The sequence below is a fragment of the Phodopus roborovskii genome, unplaced genomic scaffold (assembly GCF_943737965.1).
Source record: "Phodopus roborovskii unplaced genomic scaffold, PHOROB, whole genome shotgun sequence".
NCBI lineage: Eukaryota > Metazoa > Chordata > Mammalia > Rodentia > Cricetidae > Phodopus > Phodopus roborovskii.
Genome location: NW_026126616.1, coordinates 2,867,566 through 2,886,890, shown reverse-complemented (window position 1 = coordinate 2,886,890; position 19,325 = coordinate 2,867,566). Strand labels below are relative to the sequence as shown.

Sequence of the window (19,325 nt, the reverse complement as noted above, 5' to 3'; positions counted from 1 at the left end):
TCTACGTTAAGCTATGAGTGATCTTAAAGATCGTGCTGTGACTGTGGACTCACTTTTCTTAAGCAAACTACAAGAATTAATTCTGAAGCATCCAGGTGGCGTTGTGTATCATGAATCCTGAGAATATTTTTACTACTTTGGGCCAGAAAATGGCTCAACGGGTGAGGAGGTTTGTTGCTAAAACTTGACCTAATTTTGCTTCCCTGGCCCCACACGGTGGAAGTAGAGAGCCAACTCCATGAATTGTTCTCTTACAAACACACACATTTACTTTTCCATGGTAGTAGTAAGGCCCTGTATCCCATAAGGACACCCCAAGCAAGACCAAGTTCTCAGCACCAACGAGATTGGTCTCGAACTCACAGCGACCTCCCCTGACTGCCTCCTCAGTACTAGGATTAAAGGTATGTGCCATCATACCCAGGCTTTTTGAAAAAACTATTTTTAAAAAGTTTTGTTTAACTACAAGAATATGAGGATGTGTGGGTAACCTGCACGTGCGCACCGTTTGTTACCTGTGGGATCCAGAAGTTTGGAGCTAGAGCTGGTTGGGAGCTGCCAAAGTGAGTACTCTGAACTTCCTTCTCATCACCTACAAGAGCCTTACCCACTCTTAGAAAGCTGAGCCATTCTGTAACAGGGCCCCAGACCCTAATAGGCCCTCAGCCCTTAGCACAACTCCAAGAAGGAAGTGCCATTCAGACTATACAAACTCAGCATGCCAAAACTGAAAGTCCCAATCCGCCAAAGTCCTTAGTTCTGGGAAGGTCTCTATGCACTAATCTTTTTGGCTTCTGTAGTGTTTCAGGCCAACTCTTGTTGTTAACTCAGAGCATGGCTTTTGTGCTTTAAAGCTCACACCGAGGAAGCCTCAGTGCAGCAACTAGTGAAGTCTCGAGCCTGCTGATAAGGACCTTCTACTGGCTCAAACCCATGTCCAAGCAGCCTTCTCTGGGGACTACCCCACAACAATTTCTCCAGCCAGAGGGCCTTCTCTTTTCTAAGAAGACATTTTCGTGTGTGCGTTTGCCTGCAGGTTTGCCTGGGAACCACTGTTGTGCCTAGTGTCCCCGGAGGTGAGGCGAGAGTATTAAATACCGCAGGAACCAGAGTAAGAGCCTCTTTCTACAACTTAACAGTCCCCAAAGACAGCGGCCTCCCAACTTTTAGGTTTTGCGCCTCCAAACATTAGTTCCCCGCTGCACATCACAGAAACTGAAAATAAAGGCAGTTTTCTTGCGCCTTGGTTAAGGCGCAGCTTTGGCTTATTTATCATTATTGTTGTTGTTGTTCTGGCTCTCGGAGACAGCGTAGCCCTGGCCGCCCCGGAACTCACATCACATCCCCCGAATTTCAATCTGCACCAAATCCGCGTGGCACGGCCGTGCACCGCGACCCCACAGCCCACCGGAAGCTCAGGGCCCGGGGCGCTGACGTCAGCGGGGCCTCGTTGGCACGGCCGGCGTCACGTGGCGGAAGTGCGCCTGGTGACGTGCGGCGTGGGCGGGGCGAGGCCAGCGTCTTCCGTCCGCCGGCGGCGCCCCGACCGTGCGGTGAGTCCCCCGCGCCGAGCGGCGGAGCGGGCCCCGTGGGCCGGGCGGCAGCGGCCTCACCCCCAGCGGCGCCGCCATGGACGCGGGGGGCGCGCGCAGGTAACGCGGGCGCCCGGCCGGGGGCGGCCCGGGGCGGCGGCCCGCACAAAGGCCGGGCTGCGCGTGCGCGTGGGGCCCGCACCCTCCCCCTCCCCTCCCCCGCCCGCGCGGTCCGCGGCCCCCGGGTGACTGCGTGTGCGTGCGTGTGTGTGTGTGTGTGTGTGTCGGTGTGTGTGCGCGTGCGCGTGTGTGTGCACCCGGGTGTGTGTGCGCGTGCGCGTGTGTGTGCACCCGGGGTGTGTGTGCGCGTGTGTGTGTGTGCACCCGGGGTGTGTGTGCGCGTGTGTGTGTGTGTGTGTCGGTGTGTGTGTGCACCCGGGGTGTGTGTGCGCGTGTGTGTGTGTGCACCCGGGTGTGTGTGTGCGTGTGTGTGTGTGCACCCGGGTGTGTGTGTGTGCACCCGGGGTGTGTGTGCGCGTGTGTGTGTGTGCACCCGGGTGTGTGTGTGTGCACCCGGGTGTGTGTGTGTGCACCCGGGGTGTGTGTGCGTGTGCACCCGGGGGTATGTGAGTGTGTGTGTGCGTGCACCCGGGTGTGTGTCTGTGTGTGTGTGCACCCGGGTTTGAGTGTCTGTGTGTGTGTCTGAGTGTGCACCCGGGTGTGTGTGTGTGTGTCTGAGTGTGTGTCTGTGTGTGTGTCTCTGTGTGTGTGTGTGATCGCGCGGGGAAGGCGGTCTGGAGACCGCCCCCCCGCCCGCACCCCGGGGCTCCGAGGCGGCCTTTAGCTCTGCCCCTCGGGTGCCGAAGTACAGGTTTGGAGATTCAGACTCTGGACGGAAATGGGAATGAGGACAGCACTCGGTGGCAGGGCCTGGCTGGAGCGCCCATGTGCTGTTGGGCCCGGTCGGTGGAGGGTGGGCACCGAACTTAGGCCAGACGTCCGTCTCCAGCCTGCCTCCCCCTTCGACGGCTGGGCCATCGCCAGTCCATGTCTGTGAGCAGATGGATGGGGCTGATGGCGGGTCGTGGGCCTGAAATGGGAGGCAGGTTTACAACGGGAAGACGTAGGGGTCTCTACTGACGGGGCGTGCACGTCTAGCCCCCACCCTGTTCCCCGGCTCTTTACCAGCTGCAGGGTGAGCAGTGGCCAGGGGGTGAGCAGTGGCCCAGCCCACGGGGGGGGGGGGGCTTGCAGAGCGGATAGATAGAGGCTGCATGCAGAATGAGTGGAGTAGTGACGCAAGGCCGTGCGAGCTGCCGAGGCCAGCAGATGAGGGGGGAAGGACGGACATTTCCATCGAATGCATGGTCTGGAGCCCGTCGTACCGACCGTCGCCTTGGTGTCTCCTAGAAGGTACGCCTGCAGATCTGTCCGTAGGCGCTCCCTGAGTTGGACTGGGGCTGTGCTGGTACTGCCCGCAGTCAGCGGTCTGAGGAGTGGCCCTCGCAGGCCCCTGCTCAGTGAAGCTGGAAGTTGGTCTGCCCTGCAGGGTGAGAGCAGGGTGAGTCAGCAAAGCGGGGTTATAGGCTTGTCAGGCAGGTGAGGGACCGACCGTAAGTGAGCGCTCATCTGTTCTACTGTTCGCCTGGCACTGTGCCTGCACACGCGCTCACCCATGCGTGTGTGTCCTATGTGCGTGTGGGTGTGCCCAGGCACCACAGGCCCAACACGGAGGTCAGAGAACAATTTACTGGAGTGTGTTTTCTCCTTCCGCTCAGGTTATCAGTCTCGGTGGCAAGTACCGATGCCTGCTAAACCATGCCCCTGGCCCAAGCATGGCGGGGGTGGTGCTTAGTTTAAGAGGACAGGACACACCAAAGGCAAGTCCACAGGCATCTTCGGTGGCTGTCGATGTAACTCTGTGTCTAGACTGCGTTGCTCAAGGGATGTAGTTTATAGCAAGACTAAATGAAAACGGTGACACTGTTCTGATGCTGTGAAGAGACACCATGACCAACTTTTATAAACGAGAGCATTTAACTGGGGGTTAGCATATGGTTTCAGACCCTTGGGCATTGGGACAGTAGCTGAGAGCTTTGTATCCTGACCTGAAAACAGCAGGCAGAAAGAGAAGAGATGCTGGGCCTGCGGTGGGCTTTTGAAACCTGAGCCTCCTCCAACAGGGCCACGCCTCCTAATCCTTCCCAAACGTTGTCAACTGGGAACCAAGTATGCAAATATAGGGGCCTATGTGGGCCATTATCATACAAACCACAACACTGGCTTGTGTTTCTCAGAGGATTTGTATGTAAAATCACAAGTGTTTTCTGAGGTAGGCTACTTAGATTTAAGGGTGAGAGAAGTATAAATCTGGGCAAAGGAAAAGCTCTTCCATTAAGTTGTTGGTTTTTTTTTTTTTTTAAGTATTGCCCACACCAACCAAATACAGGGTCTGTTCAGATCTCAACAGGTTTAGTCCTGCTTGATTTACAGGCTGATAATTAATTCATTACTAGCATCATGAGGGAAGGGAGGCTGGGCAGCAGGGATGACAACTCAGTTCTCTCTGGTGCTGCCCCTCTCCTGGAGACAACATTCAGAAACAATGCAGGATTGTATCTCAGGAGGTAGCCTGTGTGTGTGCGTGCCTGTGTGTGTGTGTGTGTGTGCGCGTGTGCCCGCGCACTCCCTTGAGGCAAAGCTGTTTCTTAAATCTTTGGATTAAAGGTGTGTGCCACCATTGCCTGGCAGTTATTTTACTGAGATGAGACTAATTACAGAATTGGCTCGTTTGACCTTTGCTTTTTTATTTATGTGTTTGTGGGTATATAAGAATGTGTGCACCATCTCTGCAAGTGTACAGAGTTGTGGAAGAGTTGTGTAACTAGAGTTACAGCAGATTGGGAGCTGCTGATGTGGGTACTGGGAATGAGCCTGGATATTTGAGAGCTGGACCTCTCTTCATCATCTATCTGTTGCTTTCTGAGCATCTTTCTTTCCCAACAAGACACCGAGAAAGAGCTGCTAAGCAGAGCGTCTTGCCACGGAAACCATGGCTTCTCCAGATAGTAAACGTGTTTCCCTGCTTTTCTGAATACATTCTCCACTTAGTGCCATTATTTGCTACTGCTGCAGTTCAGCTCGTTCCTTGATTACATGCTGATGGCAGTTTGAGACACTTTTAGGTCACTGTAGAAAGGCTTTTGGGCCGGGCAGTGGAGGCACACACTTTTGGGCCTTCAAAGGCTTGGCTTTGGAGTGGGTTTCTGTTTTATTAGCCCGAGTCTCTGTAGCTGGGATTCCGTGCCCTGCTTTCATCTCACCGGAGTTGGGAGGAGAGCAACACATCTCCATGTGCAGCAAGGCCTGTGTGCTTTACTTTCAATGACGTCTGTACTTTAGAGGCGTTTGTTTCTTAGGTTAAACAGATACTTATAAAATAACCCACTTCTACTGTCCAGAAAATGGCAAGCAACAACTAAATTAAAAAGCCAACAATAACGAAAACCTAGTTCAATGGATACATTAAAAAAAAAAAAAAAAACACGTTGGTCAGTGGTGGTGCATGCCTTTTTCCTAGCACTCGGGAGGCAGAGGCAGGTGGATCTCTGTGATCTACAACCTGGTCTACAGAGCGAGTTCCAGGATAGGCCCACAGAGAAACCCTGTGTCAAAAAACAAAACAAAACAAACCACACAAACGGCCAGGCAGTGGTGGTGCACACTTTTAATCCTAGCACTTGGGAAGCAGAGGCAGGTGGATCCCGAGTTCAGGGACAGCCAGGGCTACTCAGATACCCCGCCTGGGGGGGGGGGACCTAAGTTACTCTGTCAGGATGGGGAAATCCTTGTGCCGAGATGGGGAGTAGTGCTCGGGATATAAAATTGCACTTGTGAATATTTTTAATTCCTATGGATTGAAAGTCCTTCAAGTCTACTAGAAAGTTCCTGTGATCTTGTTGCAGAGAAAGCATAGGTAACGTGATAGGACTGGCAGCTTTGCTGGCACTTCAGGCCACTGCGCAGTAAGAGCTAACGCTCGCATGGTGAGCACTTGGTAAAGGCCAGGGAGGAGACCTCCCTTCTCGCCTATTTTCTTTGACTCGTGACTACCGTCTGGCTATAAAACACGTGGGTTCTGAAGACTCTTTGTACACTCACAGCTTCATTTAAACTCACAGCTTGCCCTAACTGTTGCTGCAGCTGTTCTCTGGAGCAAGTTCAAGCTTTCTATCCATCTCCGTTTCAACAACTGATGGCCGAAACGCCCAACATGACCCTGACGACTGAAGAGCAGATGCCAGCAGAAGCTCCTGCCCCGGAACCTGCACCAGGTAGTTCTTAGCGTGCTGGTTTGAAGCATGGCTCCGTCCCTGAGTGCCTCCTCCCCTTGCAGAGTGGCAAACAGATGTTTCTCATCTGTACACCACGTGCCGCACAGGGGCACAAGATGGAGGCCTGAGACCAGGCAGCAGAGCATGAACACAGGCGCTCTGGAAGTCAAGGTAGAACGACATCCCATGAACAACAGAGAATCAAGGTGCCGGCTGAGGGAACAGAGTTGAGGCCTGGCAGCCGGAACCCTGAGTGGTTGTGTGGATTCTGGAATATAGAGGAAATGTGGGAGATGGGGCTTCAGGCCATTGACCCTAAGGGGCGCTCTGTTCCCAGAGCAGTGGAGAGAGCTGTATTGTTGAGAGGAGCAGAACAGTGACTTCAGTGGACATTTTAAAAGCCAGTCTGGAGGATATGCCAGGAGCAAGACAGGCTTGAAAGCAGGGAGTGGATTAGAGGCTGTTTATATAAGCTGGGGAAGATATAAAGAATATTAGAGAACATGGACAAAGTTGGGAAAGACTCAAGGTAGAGTTGCGTGTCTACCATCAATATGGTTCATATAGATACTAAAGCCTGGTGTGCTCCACTGCGTGAGGCTGAGTGACATAATATTTTTGTTTATGCTATGTGTGTTTGCCTGCGTGTGTGTCTATGCACATGTGTATCTGGTGCCCACAGAGAGCAGAAGAGGGCATCGTATCCCTGGAACTAGAGTTACAGTCAGTTGAGCTGCCGTGTGGGTGCTGGGAATTGAACTCAGGTCCTCTGGAAGAACAGCCAATGTGCTCTTAAGCACTGAGCAATAGTCTTGGCCTCACTTCTGTGTTTGCAGACGCGGGGCACTAAGGCTTCCCCAGCTGCTAGGCTGTGGTGGTGGGACTTTGGTAAGGAGGCTTGAAGCCGCCTCCCAGGCTTGGTTGGGAAAGTACGCAGTAGAAGGGAGCAGAAGCCTGAGAAAACAGGAAAGCCTTCAGAGAGTGAAGGGTGAGGGGACCAATGGTTCCCGGATTTTGTTGTTGTTTTTTGTTTTTGTTTTTGCTTTTTTTCAAGACAGGGTTTCTCTGTATTGCTCTGGCGCCTGTCCTGGAACTCTCTCTGTAGAGCAGGCTGGCCTCGAACTCACAGGGATCTGCCTGCTTCTGCCTCCCAAATGCTGGGATTAAAGGTGTGCGCCACCAACGCCTGGCCAAAGGTTCCTGTTGTCTGTGTCATTCTTCCTGACAGTCAAGTGTCTCTTGACAATGCTAATGTGTCCTGAGTCTCAGAGGATTCTATCATGTAGTGATAAATGTCTCATAAAGTGGTTCAAGAAGCCAGATGACATTGTATAGAAAATCAGTCTGACTCTCACATGTGCTTACATGGAGAGGAACACATTGTAGAGACCAGTGTTGGGAAATATAAGGCCATAACTGGATCAGAAAACATGGGTATTCATAGGGTGACTGCTGTGGAATCTCCTACAGTTTCTAAGTTTTTACAGCCACATTCTGGAAATCACTGTGTTTCAGAGGCTCCAAATAGAAGGAAAAGAAAAGCCAGAGCATCAGAACCCAAGGATCCCGTGGAACCCAAAAAACCTGCTGGGCCAAAAAAATCTGGCAAGTCGACGAAGTCAAAAGAAAAGCAAGAAAAAATCACAGACGCATTTAAAGTCAAAAGAAAAGTGGACCGTTTCAATGGCGTTTCCGAAGCTGAGCTTTTGACCAAGACCCTTCCTGACATTTTGACCTTCAATCTGGACATTGTGATTGTAAGAAGTTTTGTCTTTGTTGACAGTAAATATCACTAGGGTTTAATTTAGTGGTCCTTCCAAGTAGCATGCTTCTGGAAAGGTTTCCGAGACTGGGGCTGCCTGGGTTTAACCTTCCAACAAGGGAAGGCCCTGGGCATCTCTACGATTTCATCACTGATGAAGCGTGTGACTGCCTCTCTCAAAGGGTCACAGTTGCACGAAATGACCCGTGTGAACCACTTAGGTTGCAGCGTAGCTGGTACTTGCTAAATGAGGGCCCTCGAGTGGTTTTGCTTTTGATAATTTTGTAGCCCTGGCTGGTCTCAAACTTGCAGCAACTCTAGGTGCCTCTCACTCTGTTACAAGCCTACGCCCCCACATCCAGTACTGGGCCCATGTCTGTAACTGTAAGGGACACTAGACCCTAATGAGCATCTGTGTACCACTGTGCATGCATTCTGTAGAGGAAATTAGTGTGAGAGGCTGGCAGGACATGGCTCAGACTGCCTGCTGGAAGGCCTGTCTCTTTCCTGACTGACAGCAGCCTGCTTCGGTAAAAGGTCCAGTTGGTGTTTGGGAAACAGCAGCAAATAATAGAATGGAATTTCTGTGTGCTACAGCAATTGTAATCCTTTCCATTTATCTGCCGCTCCTGTATAAAAGCCCTAAGGCTGGAGCCTGACTTTTTTTTTTTTTTTAAAGATTTATTTATTATAAATATACTGTTTTACCTGCATGTATGTCTGTCTGCCTGCACATGAGGGCACCAGACCTCATTACAGGTGGCTGTGAGTCACCATGTGGTTGCTGGGAATTGAACTCAAAACCTCTGAAAGATCTCTGAGTCCTCTCTCCAGGCCCTTTTTTGTTTTTTAGCATGTAGTAATTTCACAATAGACCAGGCATCATAGTGTTTCATACATGTGTGTGGTGTCCAGGCATCATTGTGTTTCGTGTGTGTGTGTGTGTGGTGTCCAGGCATCATTGTGTTTCATACGTGTGTGTGTGTGTGTGTGTGGTGTCCAGGCATCATTGTGTTTCATACGTGTGTGTGTGTGTGTGTGTGTGCGTGCGTGTGTGTGTCTATGTGTGTGCGTGTGTGTGCGTGTGTGTGTGTGTGTGTGTACTTTGTTTGTATTCACCGCCCAGTCACCCTCTCATACTTCCTTCCCTGATTTTTTTTTCTTATCAAACAGTCTACCTTTTTTTCTTTTATTTTTAATTTTTTTCTTTTTCTGTTTTTTGAGGCAAGGTTTCTTTGTGTAGTCCTGGCTATCTGCCCTACAACTCACTTTGTAGGCCAGACTGGCCTCTGCCTCTCTAAAGGCACGCTCCACCACAGTCCGGCCTCCTTTTTTCTTTAATTCTCTCATACATTATATCCAGGCCACAGTTTTCTCTCCCTCCCCCACCTCCCCTTTTCCCCAGATCCACCCCACCTCTGCCTGCCCTCAGAGAAGAACAGGCTCTCTGGGGACACCAAGTAAACAGGGCATAAGCTACAATAAGACCAGGCACACACTGCCACCTGGAGGCTGGGCGAGGCAGCGCAGTGTGGGAGGGAAAGGGTCAGAGACGGTAGACTACATAGTGTAGGGAGGTGCCGTAACAGAGCAGCCTACCTTTCTGGACTTTGCATATGAAACAAAATGTGTTATTTGTCTGAGTCGTTAAGTTTTACTTCTAAAGAGAAAACTGTTTACTTATTTTGTTTTACAGATTGGCATTAACCCAGGGTTAATGGCTGCTTACAAGGGTCATCATTACCCTGGACCTGGAAATCATTTCTGTAAGTGTCTACTTTTTAAAGTTCCTTTTAGGATTAATAGGCTGATTTTATGAGAATGGTACAGATAAAATATACTCAGATGGCGTGTTTCTCCGAGTGTATGCATGAAGGTTAACTATCTGACATGGCCTCTCATGTTCACATTTGATGTAGTGGGGGCAGAGGGCATGGAAAGTACTTTCTGGTGTTTTGTTGTGGAGCTGGGGATCTAACACTGGACTCTGCGCATGCTAAGCGTATGTTCACTCTACAACCAGCTAAATGCTGTACCTTCTCTTTGCTCAAAATGTTTTCAGGGTTTTATAGACTTATTTATTATTGTTACATTACTTTAAAAAAAACTGAGACAGAGTCTCTTTATGTAATCCTGGCTGTTCAGGAACTACTATACAGACAAGATGGCTTGGACTCACAGAGATCCCACTACCTTTGCCTCCCAAGTGCTGGGATTTAAGGCGTGTGTCACCATGCCTGCCCTTGATACTTTTTTAAGGTGTGTGTGTGTGTGTGTGTGTGTGTGTGTGTGTGTGTGTGTGTGTGTGTGTTCGTCCGTCTGTCCCATAGACACAGTAACAGTAGTACTTGGATGTGACAGTGTGACCAGTGGTTCTGAATCTGTAGGTCAAGACCTCTTTGCAAACCTCTGTGTCTAAAAATATTTACAACACGATTCATAACAGTGGCAAAATTACAATTATGAAGTAGCAATGAAAATAATTTTATGGTTGGGGGTGACCACAACAAGAAGAACTGTAGGAAAGAGTTGCAGCATTACGAAGGTGTTTGTTTCCTTGAACACATAAAAAGTATTGATTGTGGAGCTGGAGAGGTGGCTCACAGGTTAAGAGCATCGGCTGTCTGGTTCCCAGCACCCACATGGTGGCTCACCAATACCTGTAACTCCAGTTCAGGGGACTTGATGCCTTATTTCAGCACTCTCCCACACATGGTACACAACACCCTGCTGTGATTGTTTTTATTTTTATTATTTTTTTTGTTAGTATGACACAAGAGTAGAGTAATCTGGTAAGAGAAAATGCTGACTCCAGGTTGAGTTGTGGGTCATCTTCTTAATTCATGATGGCTGTGGGAAGGTCTACTTGCTGTAGGTGATCCCACCTTGGGCAGTTGGTCCTGAGTTGTATGAAAAAGCAGGCTGAGCAAGCCAGTAAGGAGCATCCTCCATGGCCTCTGCATCACTTCCTGCCCCCAGGTCCCTGCCGTGAGTTCCTGCCCTGACTTCTTTCAGTGATGGAGAGTGGCCTGAGAGATGTAAGTTGAAATAAACCCTCCACAAATTGCATTTGGTTGTGGTCTTTATCACAGCAGTAGAAACCCTGACTGAGACACACCCATCCACATTTTTAAAAAGTTTCTTAAAGGAAACTCGTTGATTGTTAGATATCAGTTAGACTTTGTCTAAAGACCGTAAATACTACTACTGTGTTGTATTGTTTTAAATGTGTAAGTTGTTCATACAGACCCTTTACCACCGCCTATGAGAGCAGTGCATGTCCTCAAAAAAGTCCTCATCCAAGAGTATAAGAGTACTCCAGACGCTTAGGCTAAGTAATGGCATACTTGGAACCAGCACCATATTCTTCCTGTTGTTACTATTTTAATTCTGAGGAAGTGTGTCTTAGTTTCTCCCAGTCTTAAGGTGTTAGTTTACTCTGGGGTAATCCAAGGGCAGATGGTGACACTCACTACCAGTAACTGGGTAAGAAAGCAGTTTGAAGCTGTGCATGCAAAGTCAATGATAGTTTCTTGTAAGAAAGTGATGTTATTAAAATCATAGTGATTAGCATGGTAATCCAACCCGCTGTTATTGTTGAATATGGTATCACCCCTAGGTCATTAAGTTTTAATATACCTTCAGTCCTTCACCCCCCTTCAGGTTCAGCAGCAGGGTGTGTACCGTTTCGTTGGCTTTTTGCTGAGGGCTTGTGGCTTTCTGTGGGAGTGACAGGGTTGTCTTTCACAGGGAAGTGTCTGTTCATGTCCGGGCTGAGTGAGGTTCAGCTGAATCACCTGGATGACCACACCTTACCTGGGAAGTATGGCATCGGCTTCACCAACATGGTGGAACGGACGACTCCGGGAAGCAAGGATCTGTCCAGGTAGCTGTGGAGAATGAGTTCATGGTGGTATGGGCTCTCGTGTTACTTAGGAACATTGCATGTGTGATGTTTACTGAGAGCTGCCTGAAGGCAGCCCGTTGCAAACACTCTGTGCTTATGTTCCTTACTGCTTCTTAATTCAATTTTAGTAAAGAATTCCGGGAAGGCGGGCGAATCCTAGTGCAGAAACTACAGAAATACCAGCCACGAATAGCGGTGTTTAATGGAAAATGTGAGATTTACATCCTCATTTTTATCTTTTCTCTATGTTGCTGTCGAGGCAGTGATGAATATGTTTGTGTTTTTCTATTTCAGGTATTTACGAAATTTTCAGTAAAGAAGTTTTTGGAGTAAGGGTTAAGAACTTGGAATTTGGGCTTCAGCCCCACAAGATCCCAGACACAGAAACTGTAAGTCCTCCAAGTCCGTCTGTAAACCACCTAGGACTTCGAGCTAGTTGTCCTTCTCATTTGTCTCAGACATTGCCATTTTTGCCATGAGAAAAGCCATCTGTTTTGTTAATTATCAGTTTACACTTTCAGATGCAGTTAGTGTTTTATTTAAAAGTATTTGTCAGCTAACCGTCAGAGGAACTGACTCACACTACGTTCAGAATGTCATCAGTGGCAATTACTTAAAAATACAGGCATACATATAAACACAGTCCTCAGTGGTAAAATTAGTTAGCTACATCATCTGTACATTTAATCCCAGCTTAATTTTAGAGCCATACACACTAGATGAACAGCCAGCCAACTGCCTGTTTGCTACATCACATAATCAAGGATATAAGAGACAGCCTTGTGGTTTTCTCTTTACATTTTATTCATTTATTATTTTTATGTGTATGGATGTTTACTTGTATATGTCTGTGTACCACATGTGTGTAATGTCAATAGAGTCCAGAAGGGGGCACCAGGTTTCCTGGGATTGGATATACAGACAATTGTGAGCCACCACATGGGTGCTGGGAATTGAACCCTGGGTCTTCTGTAAGAGCAACCATTGCTCTTAACTACTAAGATACCCCGTCAGTCCATATAGTGACTTTCAGACTAACTCCACAGAGTACCTGCAGACCGTTGGTCCTGGTTTTGTCTGCTCTTCTTTTTTAACCACTTGGGTGCATAGGTTTTGGTTGTCTTGTTTTGTTTTGTTGCGCTGGGTCTTTTGTGCATGTTAGGCAATTATTCTATAACTTCGCTATGCCCTGGCCCTCTGTTTTTCAAAGTTTTTATTTATATATTGTTTTTAGGTATGAGTGCTCTGTCTGCACATAGGGCTGCATTCCAGAAGAGGGCATCAGATCCCACTGTAGATGGGTGTGAGCCACTGTGTGGTTGCTGGGAACTGAACTCAGGCCCTCTGGAATAGCTGCAATTTATGTACATTCAGTTGGGGCGTTACTGGAGGTTGAACCTAGGGTTTCTCACAACCTAGGCAAGTGCTCTACTACAGCCTTCTTTTTACTTTTAGTTTCTAGATAGAGTTTCATTAGAATGTCCAAAGCAGACTTCAAATCTCTCTGTAGTTCAGGCTTTGCCATCCTCCTATTTCAGCCTCCAGAGTAGACCCTGTACACAACTTTTTAAAAGCAGAAGCAGAAGGGTCTCTGTGAGTTCAAGGCCACTCTGATCTACAAAGTAAGTTCCAGAACAGCAGAGGCTACACAGAGAAACCCTGTCTCAAAAAACAAACAAACAAAAATTGTACAGAGCGCAAGTCAGTATATTTTGTGTACATTCTATGGCATTGAGCCCCTTACATGTCTTTTCCTGTAAACACTTGATGGCTGAACAGCCGAGTTTGCACTCTGTTGTTGTAATAAACACCCTAACCAAAGGCAACTTGGAAAGAAAGGATTTATTTCCCCTTACAAAATCATAGACGGGAGCAAGCGCAGGACCCGGGAAGCAGAGACTGTGAAACTGTTTTCTGCTTCCTCTGGCTGCCTCAGCGTGCCGTCTTATAAAGCCCAGGCTCTGCAGAGATGGCTCAGCGGTTAAGAGCACTGGCTGCTATCCCAGAGGACCTGGGCTCAATTACTAGCACCCACATGGCAGCTCACAACTGTCCGTAACTCCCAGGAAATCCAATACCCTCATGCAGGCATTTATACAGGCAAAACACAAATGCACATAAAATAAATCTTGAAACAAACAAAAAAAATGGGCTCACTAGGGATGGCACAGCTCGCAGTTTGGGGGTAGGGGGCCCTCCCATATATTAGCGTTAAGAAAATGCCTCATGGGACTGGCAGGATGGTTCAGTGGGTTTAGACTTTTCTGCCAAGCCTGACAACCTAAGTTCAGTCCCCAGATAGGTGTTCTGGAAGGAGAGAACTGACTCCCACAAGCTGTCCTCTGAGCTTCCTCTTGTACACACACATGTCCCACCCCACCTCTACCCCAGAATAAGAAAGTGCCTCGCAGACAGGCTCGTTTGATCTGGATAACTCTTCAGGTGACATTGCCTCTTCACAGGTGATTCTGTACGTGGGTCAGTAACTGGCAACTGTGCAGCCTCTTGGTGACCCTGAGTTTATCTTATGCAGTGTATTCTTTACTGTGAAAACAGAAGCTATTGATGTTACTAGTGATTTAGCTCATTGTAGTGAGGTATCCACTCTCCACACCTCTTGTACTGACCACGCCCATTGGGGGTGGGGACAGATGCGGACATGGCCTGGGGGAACTAGGTCTGAGGTAGGGACCCCAGAGAGCTCTCTTGCTTCCTGGTTGGAGACAGAGCATCCGAGACATCCTTGAGACGGGAACCTGCTGGAGTTCATGTGTCTCTGTTGTAAGTTCTCCCTTAAAAAACATCTATTCAACCTATCTGTTTTTCCCCACCCTTATTTTCCACGATAGCTCACAGAGAAAACAATTTACTTTCTTCTTTTACTTTGGGGGTTAGGGGAAGTGGTCTCACTATGTAGACCAGTCTGTCCTCAAACTCACAGAGATCCATTTGCCTGTGCTCCTGTGTGCTGAGATTAAAGGTGTGATCCATCATACCCAGCCAGTCTATTCTGGGTCATTTTAATTGAAGGACACCTTGGAAATATGCTGTTGTAAACATGCTAACATACTCTGTTACATTCTATGGCATTGAGCCATGTCTGTACATTAGGAGTTTCTCCAAACTAATATAGGATAAGGAAGCCTCAAAGCAACATTATAATATATGATAAAGAAACCGCCTTTAACACTCACCATAAACATAGTAATCTATCCCCTCAATTTCTGGGAACATTTCCAAATTAATGATGTATAAAGCTTTTTCCTATAGTTGACAAAAGAACTCAAAACAACCTAAAATCTACAATTAGCTCTGGCTAATAAGTTAAAACTGCGTTTAAAAGGCACTCCCCCCCCCTACTCTGTGGTCAGAACATCTCTGAGATTCGTTGTTGAGTAAAAAGAGCAACAGGTTGTACAGGGATGTAGAGCACACGATGCTTTATTAAAAGGGATGAGTGGCAGTTGATACTCTAGATGCCTCTGATTGTTCATGAACACGTCGTGAACTCAGTGATTTCCTCAGCAAAGGAACCAGGTGAATAGAGAGAGCTGGGCGGGCAAGCTTCATAAATGCTAACCCTTTTGTTCCTTTTGAATTGTGAAATATGTATGTACTATAAAAAGAGAAGATTGATAGAGGAACTATTGGTAGAGGGGAGCTATGGTTTTTAATGTAAGTGTCAAGTTATTAAGCCACATAAAGATAAGTTTTTCTAACCACAGTATGAGTAGATTCAGTCAAGTGTTAAAATCTCTGAAACTTTAAAACTTGTTGATCCCAGCTCTGCTACGTCATGCCGTCTTCCAGCGCCAGATGTGCTCAGTTCCCTCGAGCCCAGGACAAAGTTCATTACTACATTAAGCTGAAGGACCTAAGAGATCAGCTCAGAGGCATTGAACGGAACACAGACGTTCAGGAGGTGCAATACACGTTTGACCTACAGCTCGCACAAGGTTTGTTAACCATCCCTCCCCTTTCCAGTTTCTGTGTGTAGAGACCAGAGAGGGCGTGGATTTAAAGCGGCAGGGAGGGAAACCAGTCAGATGCTCTCTCTGGTAATGGATTTCAGGGTCTGCTCATATCTCCTGCACCACGGTTTCCCCCTATTCTGGGTCTAAGGAGCACCTCTCTGCCTAAAACTGAGTGGTGGGTTTCCCAGCTCTTACAAGCTACTTTAGTATTTGAAGACAGTAGCGGTGGAGCTGGAGCCGTGGGTGGCTCGGGGAGAAACACTTGTTGCTCTTGTAGAAGACCGGGTTCAGGTCTCAGAACCGCTTCAGCCACCCGTGACCCCAGTTCCAGGGCATCCTCCGCCCTCCAGCCTCCTGCATGCACATAAACTCATGCAACTCACTCATGACAGGGTTTCTCTGTGCAGCTTTGGAGCCTGTCCTGGAACTCGCTTTGTAGACCAGGCTGGCCTCGAACTCACAGAGATCCGCCTGCCTCTGCCTCCCGAGTGCTGGGATTAAAGGCCTGTGCCACCACCACCTGGCTCAATAAAAATAAATCTTAAAAAACAAAACTGTACCAAGTCCCACAACTCAGCTGACTCTTAGAAACATCAGTTTCAGCCTCTTTGATCTTCCCCACAGAGGATGCAAAGAAGATGGCTGTCAAGGAAGAAAAGTATGACCCCGGCTACGAAGCCGCGTATGGCAATGCTTTCAGTGAGAACCCATGTCAGAGTGAACCTTGCAGCTTTCCTTCAAATGGGCTAAGTATGTTCTCTCCAGATTCGTTTCTTTCGGAGGATTGGGAGGTGATGGGAATGTAATGGAAACAGAAAGAAGTACATTTTGAAGATTTAGGAATCCTGATATCAAAATGTAATTAATTGACTGAAGCTTTTTCACATCTTTTTTATTATTAATTTATTTTTTACATTCCAATCCCAGTTACCCCTGTCTACTCCCCTCCCACTTCCCGCCTCCCCTCCCCCCCATCTGCTTCTTAGAGAGGGTGAGGTCTCCCTTAGGAAGTCTAAGTCTGTCTCATCTGGTTGAGGCAAGACCAAGGTGTCTCTCCACCCCCACACCCTGTGTCTAGGCTGGGCAAGTCTCCATACAGAATGGGGCCCACTAAGTCAGCTTTCACACCCTTTAAGTTTTGGCTTCTTGTGTAACAAATGTCAATTTCTTAGTCCTAGGTCTGAAAGTCTAGTAGAAACTTACAATTGTTTTAAAAGCACGCTCAGTATTTTAATAATTCTTCCTCAATGCACTTTTAAAATCTCATGAGATCGTTGAAGCTCGACAGTGAACTTTGATTCCTTCCCTTCCAGCAGCCGACCGCACAGAGCTAACAGGAGAAGCAGCCCCTGGTGGCGTCCCCATGCAGTGGGTGACACAGCCGTTTACAGACCAGATCCCGTCTTTTAATACCCGTGGGACACAGGAGCAGGAAGAAGGAAGCCATGCTTGATGACGTCTTCTGGGCTGTGCCTCAGCACTGCAGTTTTAGAGCAGCCCTCACTGAGTGGGTAGTGTTAGAACCTTACACTAGTGGTGTAATATGTATGGCGCAGTTGTGTGGTAGAGTCAACTGCATGAGCCTGTGTAGTTGAAAGGAAACAGTAGGCTGTTTTCTACCTGAGTTTTGTATTTGAATTACCCATCATTCCAGCTTTTTCTATACTAGATTTCATTTATGAAGAAACTGGTTTTCTTTGGGGGGGTCACTCTGTGTTATTTTTAAAATGCAACAGTCTGAATGGTTATAATTGATTCTTGACTGTGCATACCTATATATGCTATTATTCCTTTAAATGCCTCAGAAGGGCATGCTAGTAAGAAACTGGCAGATGTGCCCATTTCCACATAGAAAGCTAACCAGCCCTCAGTGGAGTCTGCTTAGTTTTGGAAGCTGGGGTAAACTCAGAACTCGCTGGGTTGTAGTCACACTCTCCACGAGGTGTGTATGGCGGTTGCTTAGTAACAGAAGCAGAGTGGGACCTGAGCCCTGCCTTTGGCCTCCCGCTCCTGTGTGTTGGGCCTCTCACAGGCAGACACTGCTTTGCTGAGCCGGTGGGTTCCTGAGAATGCAGTAGACCTTTTATAGCTGCCAATCGTGTGTTTTATTGAATTTCCCCATCAGTGTTTACCACTGTTCTGATTTTATCCTTGACGTGGGAAGTGGTAAGAAATGAACTTTCAGGGTGAGCAACATGATGCTTCAGGTGTTTGACAATTCTGTTTAAAATGGTGCTGTGTGTACAGGGGTTTTACTGAGATAATGCAGTTTTCTTGCTAGTTAAAACTAGTCAATAATTTAAAAATATTGTCACTACTGTTTGTTACTGTACACTTATGTGAACCTCATGAAAAGGTTGGCTGGAATTGGTACCTTTGTGGTTTCTGATGCATTTTCCATGGTGCTACAAATAGTCCAGCCCATTAGGGCTGTGGGATATTAAAACTGGGTATTCAGAAATAGCTATTGCATCCACTCCTGATCACTCATGAATATTCTGTCTTAGCGCATACCCAAGGAATATGCTGGTTTTGTAGTATGAAATGTCCGTGAGGTTTTATATTCCACAGAGGTTATGCAGCCTGTTCTTCTATGAATAATAAGAGAAGCAGTTTCTTGTAAATCTTCACATGCCTTTTAGCTGTGGCAACGATGGATCTTATTTTTCCATAAGTCTAGTCAAGCTGTGTGTGAGTCATGTTATTTTAGGTGTACTGCACTGCTGTTTACATGGACATTTTGTGCAGGTGCTCTGAAGTGCCTTGCATCAGGGACTAGGATCAACTGAATTATTTTTTCCATGGGACTGTGTAAAGCATGTAACTAGGTATTGCTTTGGTATATGACTATTGTAGCTTTACCATAGATTTCCTTGAGTAGAAAAATACCTTTAAATTATGACCCTCTGGGGAATGGGTGTGAGGATCTTCTGACTACAGTCCCAGTACTTTTCATTGAACATGACAAATAGTAGTATTGATGTGTCCTGCACATGACAGGATGAGATTTTTTTCATTAAATAATACTGAGATTTTAAATTCATATGAAAGTCTTGATGGTTTTTTACAATAAACATTACAAATGGCTATAATTAAGGTACTGGCTTTTCTGTAGCAAGACTTAGTGGTATTCTTTCTCGCTTTAACTCTGAAGACAGTTTACTTTTTATATTTAACTTGGAGGTAATTCATGAGGAAAATCATAAAAACTTGAATATTTTATTTGTACAGATATCTTTTTGTTTGTTGTGTTTCTTCATTTGTTGTGTGTGTGTTCATTTTTCAAGACAGGGTTTCTCTGTGTAGCTTTGGCTGTCCTGGAACTCACTCTGTAGACCAGGATGGTCTCTTAACAAAGATCCACCTGCTTCTGCCTCCTGAGTGCTGGGATCAAAAGCATGCACCACCACCTGGCAATATCTGGATTTTTTAGTTTTTTAAACTGTTGAGAAACATTTTGCAAACCTGCAGCCAGGCATGGTGGCACATGACTTTAATTTCAGCACTCAGGAGGCAGAGACAATGTAGATCTTTGGGTTTGAGGCCAGCCTGGTCAATAAATGAGTTCTAAGCCAGCCAAGGCCATACAGAGAGACCTTATCTTAAACAAATCAAAACAAACAAGACCAACTCTAAACATACTGAACTGTGAAAAATTAGAGACTTCTAAAGTTTCCTGATCTGATTGTCATTCAAGTCAAGTCTAGCCCCTGGGTACACAGTGAGACCCTGTCTCAAAACACCAAAAAGAGGCTAGGGGAGCGAAGGGCCAGTTGTAATTATCACTTGAACTTCACGTTTAGTCTGCCTGTTTGG

The 19,325-nt window shown here is 47.1% G+C and overlaps 1 protein-coding gene across 1 annotated transcript; it reads left to right on the top strand.

Moving 5' to 3' along the window:
* The first annotated feature begins 1,531 nt into the window (after window positions 1–1,531).
* Tdg (thymine DNA glycosylase) lies at window positions 1,532–18,743 on the top strand. The gene is made up of 10 exons (XM_051206205.1): window positions 1,532–1,652; window positions 5,736–5,866; window positions 7,382–7,623; window positions 9,325–9,394; window positions 11,379–11,514; window positions 11,664–11,746; window positions 11,830–11,924; window positions 15,320–15,491; window positions 16,134–16,259; window positions 16,823–18,743. The coding sequence occupies exons 1-10, from the start codon at window positions 1,630–1,632 to the stop codon at window positions 16,960–16,962; spliced, it is 1,218 nt and encodes a 405-aa protein (XP_051062162.1). The 5' UTR covers window positions 1,532–1,629; the 3' UTR covers window positions 16,963–18,743.
* Window positions 18,744–19,325: the final 582 nt, after the last annotated feature.